Raw genomic sequence first — 24,356 nt, 5'->3', positions numbered from 1 at the left:
CGTTTATCCGTAACAAGTCAGTTTGATAAACTAATCTCTGGTGGGAAAATGCGCATACTGTTTTCATGCAGATTTTAGAATATTCACATGAAAATCTGTCCCCAATTGAATGGAAACCTAGCTACAGACAGAAAAATGGATAAGGCTTTTATACATTTCAAAATGGCCTCCTATGGGTTCAAGGTCTAATAACAATGGGAATACAAAAAAAAACGTATTGAATGCATATTGAATGCCATTACATTGCTGGTATTCGACTGGTATTTGCATTACAACACTGACACACTCTGACTAAAATTGGTACTTCTAATCATATTGAGAAGAATAGGGGGTGCCCCAGACCAAGTTATTGTCAATGTCTGGGACCAATCAATAGGCCTAAATGTTGCGTAAAAACAATGACATGTTTCTTATTGATCAAAAGTAGATCCCCATTCAAGGTCATGAATGTCGCCCTTCTCATGTTATTTGATAATGACTCTTTGGATATGCATACACCCACAGAGTTTCTTTGTCACAAAAACGAAAACGTCTACTCTGACGCTCTTCGACTCCACTCGGACAAACTCGGGTTTAGAAAGTTGGCGTGCTCCCTCCCAGTCCGCCGGTTGCTCGGAGCTCGCGGTTATGCGCGTCTAGCATCGGATGATTACGCGAGGGCGGTGCCAAGTAGGAGTTAAGCGACGACGAGAACCTCACCGGTAGTTGCATCCTTTGCTTTAACCATTTATAAGCTCCTTGTTTAGCTACCGTTAGCCGTTTATACCAACCAGCTCACAAACAATTGTTGTTATTTATTTTTTTGTATGTCCCGAATTCCATTCATATCTGTCAAGAATTCGAAACGGAAAATAAACCACATTATGGAGACGGAGATACACGTGCCTGTGGGGTCGCCGGTAATTCGAAAATTCCCGATTTTCGTGGAGGAACATAACGTAACCGATGGGGCAATGAAGCTGATAAAACAGCTTCGGCCAGCGTGGGACATAAACCATGTCAAGACCAAGGTAAGTTAGACATCTCTCCACTGAATGATGCGCCATGGCCCATCATCATCACTAGCCTGCTAACTAAAGTTAGCATAACTATCAGACCAGTCCAGGGGCCTTGATATATTCCTCGTCCTGTGCATACATTTAAAACATGTATTTCGTGCATCACACTGGCTTCTCTTGCATTTAGTTACTTCGTTTGTAGTTATTCAAGCTGAGTTCAAAGCTAGTGGTGTTAGCATTTAGCTTTTAGCTATCTGTCAGTCACTACGCCGTTCTTGGAGTCTTTAGTCGAATCAACAAGGAATGTTCGTGTCTGTATTCTGTGCTCCATGGATACGTTGACAAAAAGGTCATACGTCTCCCTTCGTGTGGTTTTCCGTTCTAGACGCTTTGTTGCGTATTGCTGCCTTTCACAGTTTGGAAAGTGCATTACACATTTCTTAACAAAAATAAAAGAAAATTGCACCTCCGTCTAACAAGATATACTATACTACCAGTCAAAAGTTGACACACCTACTCATCCAAGGGTTTTACTTTAGTTTGACTATTTTTTACATTATAGACTAATGGTGAAGACATCAAAACTATGAAATGACACATATGGAATCATGTAGTAACCAAAAAAGTGTTAAACAAATCAAAACATATTTTATATTTGAGATTCTTCAAAGTAGCCACCCTTTGCCTTGACAGTTTTGCACACTTTTGGCATTCTCTCAACCAACTTCATGAGGTAGTCACCTGGATTGCATTTCAATTAACAGGTGTGCCTTTTTAAAAGTTATTTTGTGGTATTTATTTCCTCAATGCGTTTGAGCCAATCAGTTGTGTTGTGTCAAGGTAGGTGTAGTATACAGAATATAGCCCTATTCGGTAAAAGATAAAGTCCATATTATGGCAAGAACGACTCAAATAAGCAAAGAGAATCGGCAGTCCATCATTACTTTAAGACACGAAGGTCAGTAAATCCTGAACATTTCAAGAACTTTGAACGTTTCTTCTAGTGCAGTCGCAAAACCGTCAACTGCCGGTCATATGAGGACCGCCACAGGAAAGGAAGACCCAGAGTTACCTCTGCTGCAGAGGTTCATTAGAGTTACCAGCCTCAGAAATTGCTGCCCAAATAAATGCTTCAGAGTTCAAGTAACAGACACATCTCCAACATCAGCTGTTCAGAGGAGACTGCGTGAATCAGGCCTTCATGGTCGACTTGGTGCAAATAAACCACTAAAAGGACACCAATAAGAAGAGACTTGCTTGGGTCAAGAAACACAAGCAATGGACATTAGACCGGTGGAAATCTGTCTTTTGGTCTGATGAGTCCAAATTTGAGATTTTTTGGTACCAACCGTGTCTTTGTGAGACGCAAATTAGGTGAACGAATGATCTCTGCATGTGTGGTTCCCACCGTGAAGCATGGAGGAGGAGGTGTGATGGTTTGGGGTTGCTTTGCTAGTAACACTGTCAGTGATTTATTTAGAATTCAAGGCACACTTAACCAGCATGGCTACCACAACATTCTGCAGCGATATGCCATCCCATCTGGTTTGCGCTTAGTGGGACTATCATTTGTTTTTCAACAGGACAATGACCCAACACACCTCCAGGCTGTGTAAGGGCTATTTGACACAAGGTGAGTGATGGAGTGCTGCATCAGATGACCTGACCTCCACAATCCACCGACCTCAACCCAATTGAGATAGTTTGGGATGAGTTGGATCGCGGAGGGAAGGAAAGCAGCCAACAAATGCTCTGCATATGTGGGAACTCCTTCAAAAATGTTGGAAAAGCATTCCAGGTGAAGCTGGTTGCGAGAATGCCAAGAGTGTGCAAAGCTGTCATCAAGGCAAAGGGTGGCAACTTTGAAGAATCTAAAATATAACATATTTTGATTTAACACTTTTGTTTTCGTTACTACATGATTCCATATGTGTTATTTCATAGTTTTGATATCTTCACTGCTATTCTACAATGTGGAAAATAGTAAACTAAAGAAACCCTTGAATGGGTAGGTGTACTGTGTGTGTGTGTGTGTATGTGTGTATATATATATATATATATATATATATATATATCCCTAACACCCGACCTTCAGCCTGGGAGGCTAGAACCCCTTCTCTCAAAACCCCTTGTAGTTTTTCTGCATTAAAGTCTCCGATACCCAAAAACATATCTGCTGCTGCTACTACCAATTCAATCTTCTTGGATTTCCTTTCCATCTGTGTGGTACAATTAATGATCATAGCAATAAATGCTAAGAAGCCAACCTTGCTAATGCACAAACTGTTCGGGTCACTCTGTACTGGCCTACTACTCACAGGGATCCTCTCAGGCTCCCTCACCCTTTGCCCACTATCCTCTACTTTGCATCAAAACTCAGGACAGACAGGGTCTCCTCAGTCTTACGCTCGCCACCGGGTCTGCATTAGAGGTCGACCGATTTAATTAGGGACGATTTCAAGTTTTCATAACAATCGGTAATCGGCAGTTTTGGATGCCGATTATGGCCGATTACTTTTCACTCCACGGGGAGACTGCGTGGCAGGCTGACCACCTGTTACGCGAGTGCAGCAAGGAGCCAAGGTAAGTTGCTAGCTAGCATTAAACATATCTTCTAAAAAAAACAATCTTCACATAATCACTAGTTCACTACACATGGTTGATGATTTTACTAGTTTAACTAGCTTGTCCTGCGTTGCATATAATCAATGCGGTGCCTGTTAATTTATCATTGAATCACAGCCTAATTTGACAAACGGGTGTTGATTTAACAAGGGCATTCGCGAGAAAAGCACTGTCGTTGCACCAATGTACCTAACTATAAACATCAATGCCTTTCTTAAAATAAATACACAAGTATATTTTTTTAAGCCTGCGTATTTAGTTAAAAGAAATTCATGTTTGCAGGCAATATTAACTAGGGAAATTGTGTCACTTCTCTTGCGTTCTGTGCAACCGAGTCAGGGTATATGCAGCAGTTTGGGCCGCCTGGCTCGTTGCGAACTGTGTGTAGAACATTTCTTCCTGTAATTAATTTGCCAGAATTGTACATAATTATGACATAACATTGAAGGTTGTGCAATGTAACAGTAATATTTAGACTTAGGGATGCCACCCATTCGATAAAATACAGAACGGTTTCGTATTTCACTGAAATAATAAACGTTTTGTTTTTGAAATGATAGTTTCCAGATTTTACCATATTAATGACCTAAGGCTTGTATTTCTGTGTGTTTATTATAAGTAAGTCTATAGTTTGATAGTTGTCTGAGCGGTGGTAGGCAGCAGCAGGCTGGTAAGCATTCATTCAAACAGCAGTTTCCTGCGTTTGCAATGCTTGAAGCAGAGTGCTTTTTATGACTTCAAGCCTATCAACTCCCGAGATTAGGCTGGCAATACTATAGTGCCAATAAGAACATCCAATAGTCAAAGGTATATGAAATACAAATGGTATAGAGAGAAATAGTCCTATAATTCCTATAATAACTACAACCTAAAACTTCTTACCTGGGAATATTGAAGACTCATGTTAAAAGGAACCACCAGCTTTAATATGTTCCCATGTTCTGAGCAAGGAACTTAAACGTTAGCTTTTTTACATGGTACATATTGCACTTTTACTTTCTTCAACACTGTTTTTTCATTATTTCAACCAAATTGAACATGTTTCATTATTTGAGACTAAATAGATTTTATTTGATTTATATTAAGTGTAATTGTAATAATTTTTTTTATATAAATAAAAATCGTCCAAATAATCGGTATCGGCTTTTTTTTGGTCCTCCAATAATCGTATCGGCGTTGAAAAATCATATTCGGTCGACCCCTAGTCTGCATCGCACCAAACGGCGTGCATCACTTACATAGGGTTCCCCAACTTCAGTTGATCCACCTTAACACGGAACCCAAACCGGCTGCGCGCGTGCAGCATCGTGCAGAAATTTATTTTGTCCCCCCACAACAAACGCGATCACGACACGCAGGTTAAAATATCAAAACAAACTCTGAACCAATTACATTAATTTGGGGACAGGTCAAAAAGCATTAAACATTTATGGCAATTTAGCTAGCTAGGTTGCACTTGCTATCTAATTTGTCCTATTTAGCTAGCTTGCTGTTGCTATCTAATTTGTCCTGGGATATAAACATTGAGTTGCTATTTTACCTGATATGCACAAGGTCCTCTACTCCAACAATTAATCCACAGACAAAACGGTCAACCGAATCATTTCTAGTCATCTCTCCTCCTTCCAGGCTTTTTCTTCTTTGAACTTATATGGTGATTGGCATCTAAACTTTATAGTATTACCAAGACGACCGAAAACACAGTTCGTCTTTCAATCACCCACGTGGGTATAACCAATGAGGAGATGGCACGTGGGTATCTGCTTCTATAAACCAATGAGGAAATGGGAGAGGCAGGACTTGCACCGCAATCTGCATCACAAATAGAACTGACTTCTATTTTAGCCTTTGGCAACGCAGACGCTCGTTGATGCAATCATTTAATAATATAGATTCCAAAATGTATTTTGCAACGCTCGCGCACGCGAGCGGTGTAGTTAGGATATAACACTCAGCCCCACCCCGGTTATCACTCCTTTCAGTGGCGCTCTACTCCGGAGATCAAAGCAGGACACCACTTTCGTCCAGAGACTCGGAAACGCATAGCACCCTCTCTGAGCAGCAGACACACCTCTGGATACTTTGGCCGAATTGACAACTCGTTCTTCACCCAGCCTGATACCACAAACAAATCAGCCAAAAGGCATGGATCCACTTTCTCTGTGAATCGTACTCCCACTGGGCCAGAGTCATCTCGGGCATTTTCCTGATCATTGGGGTGGCTTGGAAGCCTTCACCTCACCTGACGACGTAGGTTCTTTCTCCTCACTTTTGTCAGGATCAATTTCAAGTTCACTCTGTCGACTGGTCAGGGTCTTCTGGTGCGTAAAATGCATTTCTCTCCTGTTGTTGACCCAAAGGAGAAAGTACTCTGCTTATATTTCAGTCAGTTCAGGTTTGCACTTCGTGCTTTTTTTGCCTCGCTGCTACTTGCCATCTGCCCACGTCCTCGGACATGACTTCCATCTCCGTTTGGGACTTCAGGAAACTTAGTATTGAGTCGCTTACTGATGCCATGCTTGCTCATCCAGACTTCGTTCCAGAACAACTCCATCTGAGTGAAGCATCATTCATACCTTTACCTTTCAAGATGTGGTATATTTTAAGGACATGTTTGAAGGACACAGTTAAGTTATAGCAAGATAGCTACTGATGGGTTGTTATAAACATTGTTTTTAGAACTGAACCGATTCCAAATAAAACAAGACTCTCAGATGCAGAGTGCATGTTTCATGTCTGAATGCCATTTTTAAAATGTTACCTTTTATTAAACTAGACAAGTCAGTTAAGAACAAATTCTTATTTACAATAACGGCCTACCGGGGAACAGTGGGTTAACTGCCTTGTTCAGGGGCAGAACGACAGATTTTTACCCTGTCAACTCGGGGATTCAATCCAGCAACCTTTCGGTTACTGGCCCAACGCTCTAACCACTAGGCTACCTGCCGCCTTACCATTGCTGAGATTACAATTTGTGTAATCTGTGGTTAATATCCGGTCGTAGCCGCAATTCTAAATGCAGTCTCAATTGCTGCATATCACACTGTTCATAAGAACCTCTGGTTTAAATGTTTTAGTTATTTTAGTTTCAACAAATCGATAGGAGACAGAGCTCAGTGGGAGAGAACATCTCCTCCGTATCCAAGCAGAACGCCCCACTCTCCCTCTTAGCTAACGGTGGCTAGCTAGCTAAACAGCTACTCGTGGTAAATCTACGATCACTTCAATTCATCATTAAATCTTAATAGCAGCGTAGCAAAATGTTCATTCCAATTTTTTTGTTTTCTCCACAAAACTCCTTCGAGACGTCAGTCAAATAGTTTGATTGGACAAGATGACCTCTAAATGGACGAATGTGAAAGCTGTATATTCAGGAGAGCACAAAGTGGTGTTATCAAACGGTTCAGACTGATTGAGGCTCCTTCCATATCAGAGACATGCTCACAAACGACTTATCAGACATTTACACACGTTATTCACAACATATCAAGGAAGATATCTGTGCAGAAATATTTCAATTTAATTCAGTTGATCAAAATGTCATGATTTTATAAAGTGATCACCAGAGTGGACAGTCAAAAGCTCCTAGCTAGCGATCTCATTTGCATTCCCCACTGCCTCAATAGCTTCACATAAATACAGGCACTTGGTAAGCTGTCCTCTCAGATAAAATGGACAGTGTAGTGGCAAAACGGTGTGTGCGTGTCCAGAGGATTTTAGTACCCTGTGAGTCACCATTGTCAGATAACCACGTCATATTTCCATCCTTAATTGCCTCAATCCTGATCCCCGACAAACACCTAACTTTGGCTTCACGAACACACCCACATAAGACACAACTCACCCCCAGCTACACACACACACACACACACACCTCACTCTCATCTCCATACCAACTGGAGTTTTGATGTCCATTGATAGACACTCTTACTGACAGTTATGGCTGCTTTGAGGGATGTATTGTTGTCTCTACCTTCTTGCCCATCGTGCTGTTGTCTGTGCCCAATAATGTTTGTACCATGTTGTGCTGCTGCAATGTGTTGCTGTCATGTTGTGTTTCTGCCTTGCTATGTTGTTGTCTTATAGGTCTCTCTTTATGTAGTGAGGTGTGTTTTGTCCTAGATTTTTAATCCCAGCCCCCGTCCCCGCGGGAGGCTTTTTGCCTTTTGGTAGGATGTCATTGTAAATAACAATTTGTTCTTAACTGACTATCCTAGTTAAATAAATATACCTAGGCCTGTTTCTGACCCTGTGTGATGTCTTCCACACTTAGGGTTCCTGTCGGGGAAAGGGGAAATGCATTATTCACTGGCAATAAGCAGTAGGTAGGCCTGCTATTGGGTGAATCTTGTATCTTGTCAGCTGTTTTATGGCAATGTGTTTGTGACGTATGATGATGACACTAATGGTACATGACACACTGGTTTCTTTCGGGCCTTGAAGAGCAGGGACGATAAACCCCAAATTACCGACACCGTTTACTAACGTAATTTTCAGTGATTTTTGTTACACAACATTCCTGTAGATTGTTCGAAAACCATTATTCGGTCAACAGTAATGGCGCATGCATTATGTTGATTCCTGCTATGAAAGTATCTCTGTCCCTGTTTGGCTGTCGGCTGCTGACTCTCATTCCCCCGCTCTCATTCCCCCGCTCTCATTCCCCCGCTCTCATTCCCCCGCTCTCATTCCCCCGCTCTCATTCCCCCGCTCTCATTCCCCCGCTCTCATTCCCCCGCTCTCATTCCCCCGCTCTCATTCCCCCTCTCTCATTCCCCCGCTCTCATTCCCCCGCTCTCATTCCCCCGCTCTCATTCCCCCTCTCTCATTCCCCCTCTCTCATTCCCCCGCTCTCATTCCCCCGCTCTCTGCGCATGGAGGAGGGAGATGCATTCTGAGAAGCATGACTGTTGCTAAAAATGCTATTGTTTATTAGTTTACGCCAATTGGGGGGAAGGGTGGTAGGGTTTGGGGTGAATAATAAAGGTGTATTCTAAAAAAAGGTGTGTGTGTATATGTATGTATGTGTGTGTATATGTGTGTGTGTGTATGTATGTGTGTGTGTGTGTGTGTGTATATATATATATATATATATATATATATATATATATATATATATATATATATATATATATATATATATATATATATATATATTACTGCTCAAAAAAATAAAGGGAACACTAAAATAACACATCCTAGATCTGAATGAATGAAATAATCTTATTAAATACTTTTTTCTTTACATAGTTGAATGTGCTGACAACAAAACCACACAAAAATAAGATTATTTTTTCAACCCATGGAGGTCTGGATTTGGAGTCACACTCAAAATTAAAGTGGAAAACCACACTACAGGCTAATCCAACTTTGATGTAATGTCCTTAAAACAAGTCAAAATGGTCTCCTGAGGGATCTCCTCCCAGACCTGGACTAAAGCATCCGCCAACTCCTGGACAGTCTGTGGTGCAAAGTGGCGTTGGTGGATGGAGCGAGACATGATGTCCCAGATGTGCTCAATTGGATTCAGGTCTGGGGAACGGGTGGGCCAGTCCATAGCATCAATGCCTTCCTCTTGCAGGAACTGCTGACACACTCCAGCCACATGAGGTCTAGCATTGTCTTGCATTAGGAGAAACCCAGGGCCAACCGCACCAGCATATGATCTCATCTCGGTACCTAATGGCAGTCAGGCTACCTCTGGCGAGCACATGGAGGGCTGTGCGGCCCCCCAAAGAAATGCCACCCCACACCATGACTGACCCACCGCCAAACCGGTCATGCTGGAGGATGTTGCAGGCAGCAGAACGTTCTCCACGGCGTCTCCAGACTGTCACGTCTGTCACGTGCTCAGTGTGAACCTGCTTTCATCTGTGAAGAGCACAGGGCGCCAGTGGCGAATTTGCCAATCTTGGTGTTCTCTGTCAAATGCCAAACGTCCTGCACGGTGTTGGGCTGTAAGCACAACCCCCACCTGTGGATGTCGGGCCCTCATACCACCCTCATGGAGTCTGTTTCTGACCGTTTGAGCAGACACATGCACATTTGTGACCTGCTGGAGGTCATTTTGCAGGGCTCTGGCAGTGCTCCTCCTTGCACAAAGGCGGAGGTAGCGGTCCTGCTGCTGGGTTGTTGCCCTCCTACGGCCTCCTCCACGTCTCCTGATGTACTGGCCTGTCTCCTGGTAGCGCCTCCATGCTCTGGACACTACGCTGACAGACACAGCAAACCTTCTTGCCACAGCTCGCATTGACGAGCCATCCTGGATGAGCTGCACTACTTGAGCCACTTGTGTAGGTTGTAGACTCCGTCTCATGCTACCACTAGAGTGAAAGCACCGCCAGCATTCAAAAGTGACCAAAACATCAGCCAGGAAGCATAGGAACTGAGAAGTGGTCTGTGGTTACCACCTGCAGAACCACTCCTTTATTGGGGGTGTCTTGCTAATTGCCTATAATTTCCACCTGTTGTCTATTCCATTTGCACAACAGCATGTGAAATGTATTGTCAATCAGTGTTGCTTCCTAAGTGGACAGTTTGATTTCACAGAAGTGTGATTGACTTGGAGTTACATTGTGGTGTTTAAGTGTTCCCTTAATTTTTTTGAGCAGTGTGTGTGTATGTATGTGTGTGTGTGTGTGTGTGTGTGTATATATATATGTATGTATGTGTGTGTATATATATGTATGTATGTGTGTATGTATGTGTGTATATATATATATATATATATATACACATTACATTGATGGAAGCAACAATCTTTCTGCAATATTAAGCTGATCCACACCTTAAAAAAAATATTAAAAAATGCTTTCAAAGCAACTACAGTTCTGGAAAGTGTTTGTACGACATTTGCCTACATTTACTGATAGATTACTCAATTAGACTACATGGCTAGCAACAATGTCATATTTAGTTATCAATCTAGCTAAGGGATTCCAGTTCCCACTTCCTGAGGTGGTGAATAATGTCGCCTATAGGTTAATATGCACAAAGATGTCAGCAAATTCTCAAGAGCTAAAAATACATCTGATCATTCTGGATCCTATTTTGACAGGTTGCACATCAAAATATCAGTCATGCATTTCCTGGATATGTTAGCTTACTTTTTTAATCATAGACTACCATCTCAGTTGTCTTACTTGGCACTGGCAAAAAATAAAAATTGTGGCGCCCAGCAGCTAATGTAAAGTAACTATCCATTTAAAAAATGTTTTATCGAGCAACATAGTTACCTTTATCGGGATATTACTTTTTGTCCATATTGCCCAGCTCTAGCACCCCCCCCCCCCCCCCAAAAAAAATGGGTAAATTATTTGTCGCTGATTTATGGTTGTTGTAAAAAAATGTGGATTTCTGGCCATATCGCCCAGCTCTAGGGCTTTGCTAGTGAGAATAACTTCCCACTCTTGCCTAGTGCTGACAAACTTAGACATGTCTAACTCCAGTCATTCTGTGTTGTTTGGTACATTGAGGCCAGAATGTGACTGTCTCAGCTGGGTGTGTGTGTAGCTTAATCTGGGCTTGTCCCCCCCGCTACCCTGTGACTGAGAACGTGACACTGTTGACCTCCCAACACAGCTTTTCTCAATGGGAGCCACCCAAACAGGCTTTGTCCCCCTGCCTTTGTCCCTGTAACCCACACAGCCCCGCACCACCACAGCCTAATACAGCCCCCACCAGGCATGGGTACATGCCAGAGAGAGATGGAGGACAAACTGAGTGAGACTGGAAGGACAGACAGAGTGGTAGACTTATAGAGATGGAGAGCTGGGAGAACGTGTGAGAAACTAGTTGGAGAGAAGTGAAGGTGGGGGGGGATTACTGGAACTGAACTGACTGAGCCACCTGGACAGGATTTGGAGGGGGTCGGGGGGGCTTTCTGTTACTGTAAATATCTAGTGTCCAGTCCCAAACATCCTGCCCTCTGTCCCTACAAACACCAGAACCTACCAACACCCCAGTCACATCCCATTCCCATCACCTTTGACCTGCTTATTATCACACATTAATGCCATGTGGCCTTCTGCCAATTCTGATGTGTGTGTGCAAGAGATACTTCATATCCTTTGCGTGTTTGACTGTCTATGGCCTCATGAATGGCTAGAAACTGAGAGAAGGGTTCAGTCTCAACAGAGAAGATCAATGCTCTGGAGAAGGTTTTAATTTGGAGCCTCAATAAAGTGATGGCCTACTAAGATATGCAGACGTTCTCATTCAAAGAACATGTCACCTAAAACAGAATGCTCGTTAATAATTACCCCAGTTGTTGGAGCTTATTGCCTGTGATACGTGGAGAAACTCACACACTGTGGTACGATGATCACAGGTCATAGTGGTGCATTGTGTTCTGGGTCTGTGTAGACTGTCACTGGATAAAGCAGTCAAAAGCGGTATACGTGTGTGTGTGTGTGGTCATAACATGGTGCTGGTGTGCCCAGCTCTCTGGTCAACCATGCTAGGAATGCCAGCTATGTACGGGTGGGCGGCCAGAGAGCGGGCCAGTGTGGATGGGACTAGTCGCTCTGCAATCTCTAGCTGTGGGGATGGATATCTGCCCACTGTCAAATCACTAGTCCTGATTGGCCACATTCCAGAGAGCATGAATATGGTCAGTTATTAGCCATTGGGTGGATCTCAATGGTCAGAAAGGAGATGGGGAAAGAAAGCCACATTTAACTAAAGACTACACATGCAGGCCATGACGTCCTGTGTGACTTTCTCCCCCAACAGTAGTCATTGGATGAAGTGGCTGGCAATGCAAACAGCTTCCTTGTCTGGGAGCCGTTAAACAAGTAGCTTAGCTGGAAAGCCCTTGCCCTTTGGCCCAGTTGTCCAGCTTCAGTATAGACATAGTTAGAGTATTCTGGGTTATCTCAGCTCATAAGATAAGCTAGTCAGACCTTCTAGGAAATGACTGTTGTGACTCCCTCAACCTTCTCATGGTCATCTAGGCCTATGCTTCCTGATATGACTCCTGGCAAGGACAGGCTTGTGCCTCAACTGACCTAGTGCCAGTTAACTAGAGTAGACTAAACTATACCTTCACTGGTGGGGAGGGGGATACCTAGTCAGTAGTACAACTGAAACGTGTCTTCCATATTTAACCCAACCCCTCTGAATCAGAGATGTTCGGGGGGGGCTGCCTTAATCGACAACCACGTCATCGGCGCCCGGGGAACAGTGGGGTAACTGCCTTGCTCAGGGACACAACGACAGATTTTTACCTTGTCAGCTCGGGGATTCGATCCAGCAACCTTTTGGTTACTGGCCCAACACTCCTACCCGCCAGGCTACCTGCTGCCCCTACTGATGCATTTTTGCTGTATTAATCTCCCTCCCTCCCTCCCTTTCTCAGCTCTTCACTGATGGGACCACTAATAAACTGGTGGGTTGTTATGTGGATGCCAGTCCAGAAGACGTGGTTCTGGTGCGTGTGTATGGGAACAAGACGGAGCTGATCGTCGACCGAGACAACGAGCTCAAGAGCTTCCAGGTGCACCACACACGTTCTCAAACACACACACACACCCTTTACAGTTCACACATTTGACACTTCGAGCGTTTCACTATCAAAGTCAGGAACTGAGGGCATCTACACTGGTAGCCAAGTTCAACTCCCTGTGCATGGACCCATATGCAGGCTACTTCCTGGTGTGTCTTATGAGGTCATCGGTGTCTAATCCTTTGCATGTCTTTCCAGGTGCTACATGCTAACGGCTGCGCACCGCGCCTCTACTGCACCTTCCAGAATGGCCTCTGCTACGAGTTCATGCAGGGGGACGCCCTCGGAACCCAGGACGTCAGGGACCCTATGTTACTCAGGTGAGGACCTTTACTAGAACCATCTTCATGCTGATCCTGGTATCTGTCTAGTCTGCAGGGTAAGCCTGGTTTGATGTGTAAATATACACACCCTCAATACAAGCTCATAGCGTAGCTGAATGCTAATGAGTCCAGAGGGACTGCGTCTCTAGGCAGTCCTAAGCCCTGTTGGCTGCACCATGGAACAAGAATAAGAACTATGTAGAGTAAACACCATTTAAAAGGTCAAAAAACAGTCAAGTAAATTACTTTTTCATTGATCAGAACAGGATGCAGAACACAAACCTATTTTTGGGGGATAGGAGTCATTTTGTAATGATTGTTGTCTATTTCATCATACTTTCAGAATGATGTATTGAGGTGTGTGTGTGTGTGTGTGTGTGTGTGTGTGTGTGTGTGTGTGTGTGTGTGTGTGTGTGTGTGTGTGTGTGTGTGTGTGTGTGTGTGTGTGTGTGTGTGTGTGTGTGTGTGTGTGTGTGTGTGTGTCCGTGTGTCCGTCCTCAGGCTAATATCCAGGGAGATGGCTCGTATCCATGCGATCCACGCACATAACGGCTGCATCCCCAAACCCAACCTGTGGATCAAGATGAGGAAATATTTCTCTCTGGTCGCCACCGAGTTCACCGATAAAGCCTCCAACGCCAGGTAAGAGGAACCTGAACACAATACTCTGTACCAGTTAACCTGAACACACACACTTTGGCCCCCTCTTACTCAAGAAGGTATTTTCTTAAAACGGCTTACTGTTCATACATGTGCTGGCCAGCTGTCTCCCTGTCCTCAATGGCTGTATCTGCCTGGGTCTGCTATTAAGTCCTCTATACAGACTCCTATATAAGTGTGATCATAACAACAGCGCAGGGTAGAGGTGGATTATGGAGGCGGAGGTATGCACTGGGATAACAGATGTTTGCTTACCACTTATCAGCCTGCCCAGAATGCCTGGGTAATGTAGCGAGCTAATGCGTCATTCAGCCAGCCTGCCTGCACTGTACAAACACACACACACATGTAGACTCAACAACTGTGCCCCAGCCAGCACTGTCAGAGGAGGCTTCTGTCTTCTTGTGGGTGGGTACTGGCTGCTCCTCTACCCAGCCAACAGCAGAGATCTGGGCAGGCAGGGAGAAGAGAGCTGGGTGAGGCTCTGGGGACTTGGGCCACTCAGTTGGCAGGAGGTGGCCTAGGTAGATGGTCCTCGGTGGTGATAGGCCATGGGGAGGTAGGTTACTGTTAGTAGGGAGCAGTCCAGCCAGTAGTAGCTGTTGTTGTACTACTAGTGGAAGAAGGTCAGAGATGGGAGGCCCTGGATAGAGGGGTGAGAACACAATGGGAGTCAGTCAACCTTCTGGATGAACCCTTCAAGCCCATTACCACAGGACAGTGGCCGTTTCCCCTCAGCACTGCTCCACTGGGCACTCTGACTCTACACAGTACACACACACACACACACACACACACTCTGTGTCTGATTTTAAACATTATCCTTTTAAGATAAAGACTAGCAATAGAGGCAACTTACTTCCTCCTACCTCCCCACTTCCTCCTGTCTCCCCACTTCCTCCTGTCTCCCCACTTCCTCCTGTCTCCCCACTTCCTCCTGTCTCCCCACTTCCTCCTGTCTCCCCCCCATCTCTCCAGGATCCAGCAGGAGGTGCCCAGCCAGGCAGTGTTGGAGCAGGAGATGGTGTGGATGAAGGAGCACTTGTCTCAGCTGGGCTCTCCTGTGGTGCTCTGTCACAACGACCTGCTCTGCAAGAACATCATTCACAACAGCAAAGAGGGTGAGATATGTCATCAGTTTAGAACATCACCCAGGTGATCATCAACATATTATAACATCCAAGTGTTACTGATTCCACCCTCTCCATTTTCTCCAGGCCATGTCCGGTTCATAGACTATGAATACTCTAGTTACAACTATCAGGCCTTTGACATCGGGAACCACTTCAACGAGTTTGCTGGTAAGAGGAGATACATGGGCTGTATCTTAGTCATGGTATGTATGCATGTATGCATGTATGTAATGTGTGTGACCTGTGTGTTTACAGGTATGAGTGAGCTGGACTATGGGCTGTATCCTAGCCGTGAGATGCAGCTGGAGTGGCTGCGTGTGTATCTGCAGGCGTACAAACTGTCCACTAAGAAAGGAGAGGAGGTCAGCGACAGAGAGCTGGAGAGACTCTACGTACAGGTCAACAAGTTTGCTCTGGTGAGGAACACACCCTCACACACCCGGGCTGAAACTTTGATTAGTTTGACCCTGTCTAACCTTTGACCTCTCTCTGTAGGCATCACACTTCTTCTGGGGCTTCTGGGCACTCATCCAGGCCAAGTACTCCTCCATCGATTTTGACTTCCTGGGGTAAGTGTGTGTAATGGTGTTCTGTGGAGTGTTGTTAAAAGCTGTTGGTCTGCCTGTCTGTCTGCCTGTGGTGCATGTGAGTGAAAAGGATCATTTAATGTGGATGACAGACTGAAAGACAAACCCTGCAGCACAGTCAAGCTCTGTGGTATAGCAGTTTCCACGAGCACACACGCAGAGAACGCTGAGGGAGAAAGGAACGATGGCGTAGAGAGTGAGCGGTCTCGTCGTTGGCCTGCAGAGGTGAAACTGACCCTGGTGGTTTGAGTGTCTGCAACCCAATCAGTCCTGCAGTGACGACAGAACGGTCCCCCCCGGTCACCTGTATGAATGACATATTGCTCTTGACAGTTTAACAACCAGTCAATTGGAGCTGTCTGGGCTATTGTTATGGCTGCTATTGGATACTTGGTGGATACTTAAGTCAAAATGGATGTTTCAAACTCTCTTCCGCTCTCTTTCAACACTTCCTTTCCCTATCTCTCCCTCCACCTTTCCCCCATCTCTCCTGCAGGTATGCTGTGCTGCGCTTCAACCAATACTTCAAGACCAAGCCTGCAGTGATGGCCCTACAGATCCCAGAATGAGAGGAGGAGAGGGACCCCATCACTGACCAGGGGAGCAGACACTTTGAGCAGGAGAGGGCTGTGCTGGGGGATGAGCATTAGTAATGGGGTCGAGGGGTGGGGTAAATAACATTTAGAGGGCTGAGTGTGGATGGACCACAACATTTTTTCCGAACTCGGTCCCTGGCAACAAGCGCAAATACTATTTAATTCCTCTTCAACTCTGTCCACCTCTGTCTCACCAGTCAAGCTCATCCAGATTCCCCAAAACAGCCAGGGTGGTCTGTGTGTAAATGTATCTTTATTTATTTATTCTGTGAAGAATTGATTGACCTAGTGATGTAAGATTCATTCCCCAGGCAGGTGGGTAGCTGAGTCCGGGAGCGTTTGGTGCCAACATGGAGGACAGTGTGCAGACAGAGTTCTGTAGATATGGGCTCTGAGTTTGCCCTGTGGTTGTGTTCAAGGCGTGTAGTGTAGGAGAGAGGGCAGCCATCTTGTCCTTAATGTAGGCACTGGTCTGAGAGGATGTCTTAAGCAATATGGTCATGGTTTCACCTTGAAAATAGTGTATTCATTCAACTACATAAAAAAGAAAAGGTCCAAACACCAATTCTCCCAGATCTACACGAAGTGGCTAGGGGTTGACGTAGAACTGAGAAGTTTTAGTTGCTTTGCAGTGAAGGTGGCGTTGCCGTGTAGGTTAGAGAGGCGCTAGCCATGACAAGACGGTGATATGGTCGTTTAATAATGTCTGTGACAGCAGAGCTGCCTCTGTGGCCGGGAGCAGCTTTGCGTCACTGATGCTAAGCTTTAAACCAAGGCCCTGTTCTCCCTCAGGCTCTTTTCCACCACTTTAGCTTTTATAGTTATGGTGACTCGCTCTGTTAAACTTTGCACTCAGACTACTCTGAAAATCACAACCTCAATCACCCCTGCCTTACCCAGTATCTGACCCCTCTTCCTCCCCCTTTCTCTCACTGTCCTCTGCCCTATTACACTTCCTCCTCTCTCACTCTCTTGATTGGCTGAGGTGGTGGAGGGACTTCTGCCTGAAGTGCACATATTCACTGTAACATCCCAACCTCCATCCATTCAGTCATAACTTCCCTAAAAAGGAGCCAGAATCTTATACAATGGGATATTACATAAACTGTCAGAGCCAGTCAATGCTTCAAAGGGTGTGGAATCACTAACCCCAATGTTCTGAAGCTTATCAGGATGTGAGTGAGGTGGCCAAGGACAAGACAGCAGGGTGAAGTCCACACTGAGCCAGCAACCACTTCCTTCTCTGACTGACATCATGATCTTTGGAGGAACTCTTAACACCTTTCTTTACCCCGGTCCCCCCTCCCTTCCTCTCCAGCCCTCTCAGATCAGCAGATCAACATGTTAGGGAAACTAGAGGAGAGCCATGTTAGAGTATTAGGATATTGTACAGCCTGTCCTGTGATCCCTCCCCTGGCTGGCTCCTGTTACTGACACGGTTAATAATTCACCAATATGGGAGGCTGCCAACTCTATGACGGTGTTGAAGAGAAGGACTGTTGTGATGAGTCACTAGCCACGCTGGCCAGGCCTCTTAGTTCCCCTAGCAAACTGTGTTGTCTGGCTACACGGGGAGACTGATGAGCAGGCTCTTGGCTCTCAGGAGAGCTTGCCATTTTGTCCCTCGTCACTAGCTGTACAGGGAGGCAGGGAGGGTGGATGCCGTTTTCACCAGCTCTTGTCCTGGAGAGATACAGTCTAGACAACTAATCATCATTATCCTGGTTCATTTAATCATGTGTGTTAGTGCTGGGCTGGAATGAACCTGCACACCCTGTAACTGTCCAGGGCTTTTGACTACTGGAGTAGTGTTAAGCAGAGCAGAACGTCTGCAACATAGCAGTAGATTGATGCAACAAATGGAAATGACTCATACTTGATGTAGGATTGTGTCCGTTCTATACAGTACATTTCTATCTGCAACATTCCAAACCATTTACGTCATTGAGTCAGCGTTTTTAAGTGAGTGGAATTGGTTGCGAGAATCTTGTAGTGTTTCCTAAATGGATGGTCATTGCCCTCTTGTATACATTTTTAAAGACCGTTATGGACAGAGACAACACTTTGAAAGGCTTCAGGTGAGTCAGCTCACCACCAGCTGTTCTGTCGGCCCAGGGTTGAACTAGTGCAATGAATTCCTGTTTATCGTAGATGTACATATGTGAATGTGTTTCCTTTGAAATGTTATGGTCGACTCAAACTGTATTCCTGTTAGGGTGCATCTCAACCGTCGATTCCTTCGTCTGCACTAATAGGAAACAATTGGATGGATGACAAATGAATCCACCATATTGCTTTCATCCTGTTTTCAGATGTGTGGTGCTTAAGGAGAGAAGAGGAAGACACTAGATGGAGACTGACCATAAGAGTATGAGGGAGATGAGGTGGTCGAATGTCAAGATACACCTAAGCACTCCTGGTGGTCTGGGGTTACGTTCAACTAAACTAGATTGCCAAGCTACAACAAACAGAAGTGGCAACATAGGTTAATGGTTAAAATGTGATTAGAAAGCAACAGCCTACTTCTGTCCATTCTAGCATGGCCAGATAGTGATGACTGTAAATGTCTGCTACCTGAATGGAAATGCACCCCACTTATTGAAGTGGTAGACCAACTATGGCAGGCTAGGGCTGCTTTCCTATTCTTAAACTTGCCCCCCATTCTGCCTATGCCCTTGTTAACTGCCTTCACGAAATGTAAACGATTATGCTTATTGCTACTACTAGCCTTTTGATAGCATGATGGTAGAAACTCCCTCCAGCCTAACACCTATCCAATCCTCAGATCTTTGAGGGCAAGCCAGCAGGAGCAGTGGGTTTAAGAATCGGAGTGCCCTGTAGGTCTACTAGTAAAAGCGATAAAGTAGTAGAGTTTTATACACTACTACAGCACATGCCTTCACTGGACAAACGTTGAAAGAGCTTTTGAATGTGTCCTAGAAGACTTTGCACACTTGCATTCGAAGTAAGTTCCCCATTTAGAAAAAGCCAATAATACACATGTAGGAAGTTAAGTGTGCACTGTGGGACTTGATTTTATTGTTGTTATTCCAACATAACCCTGTGGATATGTGCTGACTATGGAAGGGTTACATCCTGACGGTGGTATTTGTAGACTAGAGACGTGTTGAAGGGGGTATTTATCTCATTTTACTTTTTCTATATACATATCAAAATGGTTAGCTTTATAAGTCTTGCAGTTCATTTAAAATTAACGTGTGTGAATGTACTAAATTGACTTAACCTGAAAACACACTACAGAAAACTAGATTTTACTTCATTTTTTGTGCATGATTTTGATTGATTTGAGTTTTTAGGTGAGTGTAGGGAGTCAGCCATTCTCGTAGGGGATGCTGTAGCATTAAGGCCAGCAGAGACAGAGGTTGTAAATACTGTGAAATACTGAGAATCTTTCTGTACAGTGATCCCCCAAACTTGTGAGTGCTGGGGAGAGTAATTTAACATTGGTCAGTAAATATTTCCATTAAAAAAGTTGAACTATTTGTTGTGTATGCATGTGAGTGACAGAACTCCGACCTTGATAGGGTAATAGGTTTTGGCTTCACTAGTTTCCTGTGAAGACCACCACGGGGGCTCCACTACTGAAGATATTCTCTAAAACACATCCTAATACACTGCTCTGATGACAGGAAGTGACCTATCACTGCCATTACATTTCTGTAGGAGATGATTTCTTTGCATTTGGTCAGTAATTTAGCATGATTTATGACCATGTATTTGCCTTGTAGTTTCACTATAGGCCCGGCTGATAAGCTTCTGTTTATGTAAGGTCCTAAATATCATTACCATGATAAGGACTGGAAATTCACCTTGGCAACCTCTGAGTCAGTCTGGTAAGAACTCATTGGACTGCACTCCTCTGGGGCTATAGGAGCACGTGACTGCAGCTGAACACACACACAAAAGATGACAGCCACAAATGTAACAACCAATTTATTATTTTCCAAAAAACAAAACCACAACTTAGAAAACATACAGAAGAGGTACACCTTTAAATTACACAGGCTCTTATAAACAAAATAAAATCTATCTATATTTACAACAGCAGGGGTGACAACAGGCCACAGTTCTCGTCTGGGTTTCTGTCATAATTAGATAAACATGTTTCTCTATACGGTGCCATCCCCTTGGCTCTGGGTTGTCCTTAGCAACAGTTATCTTAACATTATAGGCAAAGATGACACTGATCTATGGTCAGTTTTACCAGGGGCCACTTCATCCTACTCCCCAAGCAAGGCTCTACAACAGCAACTAACCACAGGCCTGCCTCAGTTACCAATACGATTACACCACAAATCTGACCTCTTCTGTCCAGTACATTGTGATGAAGGCTGTATCCCAGCAGTCTAAAGTGGCTTCCTATTCTGTTTTTCTCCTCCATCTGCACTGATCTGAAAACTTTCATTTCACCGGTCCAGTTCTTTCAGGTCAGCGCAGATGAAGGAGACGAAGCGGCATTAGGACTATTGAGATGGAGCCCTGTTGTGTAAAGGCAAACTGCAGTACATGGACAGAGAAACAGCTCTGGTCAGGATACAGAGTGTTCAGGTCAACCTTTGAGTTCAATACCCACACGCACACTCAAAGAAACACACATTTTACAGAACATTTGTATAACGTTCTGTGACAAGTACATTGTAAACCCGCGTTCAAAATAAATTGATTGAAAGACATCACATACAGCTTGTACACAACTAGAGAATAGAGAAGGATGAGATCAATCTAGAATAAGGGCTTGGAGGGAGATTCCTTAGACATTTCTCCAACTATCTCAAGTGGCTTCCTCGTCTCCTTTACTCCACCTGCACTGAAGTGAAAAACTCTCGCACAAGGAATCCCCGATATTGCCTTGACTTATCCTGTTTCGTTGTCAGTGCATCTGAAGGAGAGGATATAAGGAGACACGTTTCTACTTTAGGAGCCTTTGAGTCTGGAAAGGAGATGAGGGTTCAGTGAAAGTGCATCTCATTGCATTGGCTAATAATGGGGATTATTCAACCTATCACCACAGACTAGGTCATCTGTGTAAATATTGAGAATAAAAAAAATAAATTTAATGTTAAAAAATCTTCATTTCTAACGATCTTATTGTGGGATGTTTATGGTGCTGTGCCCATCCCAAACAGCAGAGGGCAGCACTCTCCTTCAGAATCAGATCTCTCCCTAATTACTGACACATGTAGTTAGGGAGAGATCAGACGTTTCATACCCTGGCCCTAATATTTTTAAGGAAATGGTCTAGAAATAATAGATGTGTGTTTAGGGAAACATCTACGTCAATGCCTGTTGGTGACAGTAATCCAGTGTATCTCAACTCATTCCACATTCTGAATGTACCTTTATTACTAGCAACATGGACACCCCAATCTATGATTCATGATCTTTTAGATTCAGCTGCCAGACACCTTTAACGTCGTAACAAACTGTCCACTACTAACCATAACATGTCATGGGCTCTGCTGACATGGTCATATCACATGGCTAAGATTTAACCGTTGAACTCTGACACACTTGATGTGGACCAAGATCCCCTTCATCACACACACACCTTTTTATTCAGTTCTCTACACACACACACACACACACACACACACACACACACACACTCTCTCTGTTCCGCTCTCCTTTTTTCCTTTCTTCTCTCTGTCAGTGAGTAGCACTAGCTTTCCTTACTTTATCCCTATTTAAAAACTCTGTCCCTCTCCCTCTCTGTCCCTCCCTCTCTGTCTCCCCCTCCCACTCAGTCAGTCAGTGAGGAGAACTAGCTCTCCCTCGCTCCTCTCTCCTCTGTCACTCTCCTCCCCCTCGCTGTACGGTGGTCTCTCTCTCTCCCTCTCTCTGTGGAGGGGAGTGGGTGTGATCTGCCCCTCAAGTCTGCGAGGAGGCGGAGCCTCCAACCCTCGTGGCAGGTAGTGCTCCAATAGCGCGGGGTGGAATGGCACCGTCGGCATGGAGACCGTTCCACCGCCGCCTGGGTATTGGCCCTCGCCTGGGGCGTAGTGCAGCTTCTGCGGCTCTGATTGACTGGAAGACAGACAGGACGTTGGTGCTGGAATGTACAACAATTCCCAAATCCTTGTCTAGATCTGAAAGGACTGGATAGGTGTTTGCCCTGAGGCATGGCTGTATGTAGGAGTCTACCACCATGTCTCAGGACATGTCCACACCCAGAGAAGAGGACTGGACTGAAGAAAACAAACCACTCGAAGCTGCTGTTACTCAAGAGCAGTTTTACAGTCATAGAGAACAATAGAGCAGAGTTTTATTCACTATGTGAGAAGACATAACCAGCTGTAGGCCTGCATTTCTATTTAACCACAGTGAGTTTGTTTGTGTTCGTACAGAAAAAGCACGAGGGACTAGAGCAGAGTTTGTTTCGCTAAGAGCTCTCTGTATAATATCATCTCAGGTTCTATTCACTGTCAGAGCCAATCTCTAACAGAACATCATCTCCTGTGTGTGTTACCTGTGTGTGTGTGTGTGTGTGTGTTACCTGTGTGTGTATGCCCCTCTCTGCTCCTGTCTCCGGCTCTTCATCATGGCTTTGTACTCGCCCACCCTGAGTCTCCTCCCCTCCACGATGCAGGTGCGTTTGGGGCGGGGCTTGTATTTGTAGTCGGGGTAACGCTCCAGGTGCTGTCGGCTCAGCCTGGCCTGCTCCTCATAGTAGGGCTGCTTCTCCTGGTTGGACATAGACTTCCATCTAGTTCCTGGAGACAGAGAGAGAGAGACAGAGAGAGAGAGAGACAGACAGAGAGACAGACAGACAGACAGACAGAGAGACAGACAGAGAGAATGTCAGACTAAAGAACAGAGGACTTTCTGTACAAGAATACATTGGCTTCTCCTTGTTAGGAAGGGGGAGGGGCAGCATTGGAGACGGGGCAGCATTGGAGTGGGTCGAGAGCTTCAAGTTCCTCGGTGTCCAAATCACTAAGGACTTCAAATGGTCCACACACACACGTGCGCACAGTTCTGAAGAAAGCAAGACAGCACTTCTTCCCTCTCAGGAGATTGAAAAGGTTTGGCATTGGCCCTCAAATAGGTATACAGCTGCACCACTGAATGTGTATTGACTGGCTGTATCACTGCTTGGTATGGCAACAGCACCGCCCTCTATCGCATGGCACTACAGAGGGTGGTGCAGACAGCCCAGTACATCACTGGGGCCAAGCTCCCTGCCATCCATGACCTTTATATCAGGAGGTGTGAAAGGAATGCCCGGAAAATCATTAAAGACAGCAACCAACCAAGCCATAGACTGTTCTCTCTGCTTCTGCACGGCAAGCAGTACCGGTGCATCAAGTCTGATACCAACAGGCTCAATGTTATGAAGAGTGATCAGAATTCAGGAGATCAGATTCTATTCCCAAGCCATAAATAAGACTGTGTAGCCGTTAGCTATTTAGCAGTGAGTTGACACTTGTATGTTTTTTTTGTTGCACCGTCTATGCACACACAGGATTCTACACACACAATCATCATATATGCTGCTTTTACTCTGTTAATCATATATCCTGATGCCTAGTCACCTTACCCCTATACATATCTAACCCTACCACTCCAGTATCCCTGTCACCTTACCCCTATACATATCTAACCCTACCACTCCAGTATCCCTGTCACCTTACCCCTATACATATCTAACCCTACCACTCCAGTATCCCTGTCACCTTACCCCTATACATATCTAACCCTACCACTCCAGTATCCCTGTCACCTTACCCCTATACATATCTAACCCTACCACTCCAGTATCCCTGTCACCTTACCCCTATACATATCTAACCCTACCACTCCAGTATCCCTGTCACCTTACCCCTATACATATCTAACCCTACCACTCCAGTATCCCTGTCACCTTACCCCTATACATATCTAACCCTACCACTCCAGTATCCCTGTCAC

At 44.8% G+C, this 24,356-nt stretch overlaps 2 protein-coding genes across 6 annotated transcripts in view; one reads left to right on the top strand and one right to left on the bottom strand.

The window, feature by feature from the left end:
- The first annotated feature begins 616 nt into the window (after positions 1-616).
- LOC115207751 (ethanolamine kinase 1) lies at positions 617-19,930 on the top strand. 2 transcript variants are annotated; one of them, XM_029775207.1, is made up of 10 exons: positions 617-1,010; positions 12,982-13,119; positions 13,327-13,448; positions 13,953-14,093; positions 15,090-15,232; positions 15,329-15,412; positions 15,500-15,660; positions 15,740-15,813; positions 16,328-16,430; positions 18,740-19,930. In XM_029775207.1, the coding sequence occupies exons 1-9, from the start codon at positions 807-809 to the stop codon at positions 16,398-16,400; spliced, it is 1,140 nt and encodes a 379-aa protein (XP_029631067.1). In that variant the 5' UTR covers positions 617-806; the 3' UTR covers positions 16,401-16,430; positions 18,740-19,930. The 2 variants fall into 2 exon arrangements, with proteins under 2 accessions (XP_029631067.1, XP_029631066.1); XM_029775206.1 differs by having other exon boundaries at positions 618-1,010; positions 16,328-19,930.
- Positions 19,931-20,365: 435 nt separating this feature from the next.
- The window catches only part of LOC115207749 (transcription factor SOX-13), a 50,087-nt gene continuing 46,096 nt past the window's right edge, over positions 20,366-24,356 (bottom strand). For all 4 annotated transcript variants that reach the window (XM_029775205.1, XM_029775204.1, XM_029775202.1 and 1 more), the window contains exons 13-14: positions 22,942-23,158; positions 20,366-22,472 (exon numbers count right to left, since the gene is read on the bottom strand). In XM_029775205.1, coding sequence (XP_029631065.1) covers positions 22,193-22,472; positions 22,942-23,158 — 497 coding nt within the window. In that variant the 3' untranslated portion in view covers positions 20,366-22,192. The remainder of the gene's footprint in view (positions 22,473-22,941; positions 23,159-24,356) is intronic.

Source organism: Salmo trutta, chromosome 14, assembly GCF_901001165.1.
Source record: "Salmo trutta chromosome 14, fSalTru1.1, whole genome shotgun sequence".
Classification (NCBI taxonomy): domain Eukaryota; kingdom Metazoa; phylum Chordata; class Actinopteri; order Salmoniformes; family Salmonidae; genus Salmo; species Salmo trutta.
Note: the sequence above shows the minus strand (reverse complement) of the source record. Positions and strands in the feature narration are given on the sequence as shown.

What these genes read in the sequence shown, in the direction of transcription:
- LOC115207751 (XM_029775207.1), top strand. Translation starts at nt 807, where the DNA reads ATGTCCCGAATTCCATTCATATCTGTCAAGAATTCGAAACGGAAAATA. An exon ending in ACGAGCTCAAGAGCTTCCAG is followed by an intron (nt 13,120 to 13,326) that starts GTGCACCACACA and finishes ATGTCTTTCCAG; the next exon opens with GTGCTACATGCTAACGGCTG. An exon ending in AGGGACCCTATGTTACTCAG is followed by an intron (nt 13,449 to 13,952) that starts GTGAGGACCTTT and finishes GTCCGTCCTCAG; the next exon opens with GCTAATATCCAGGGAGATGG.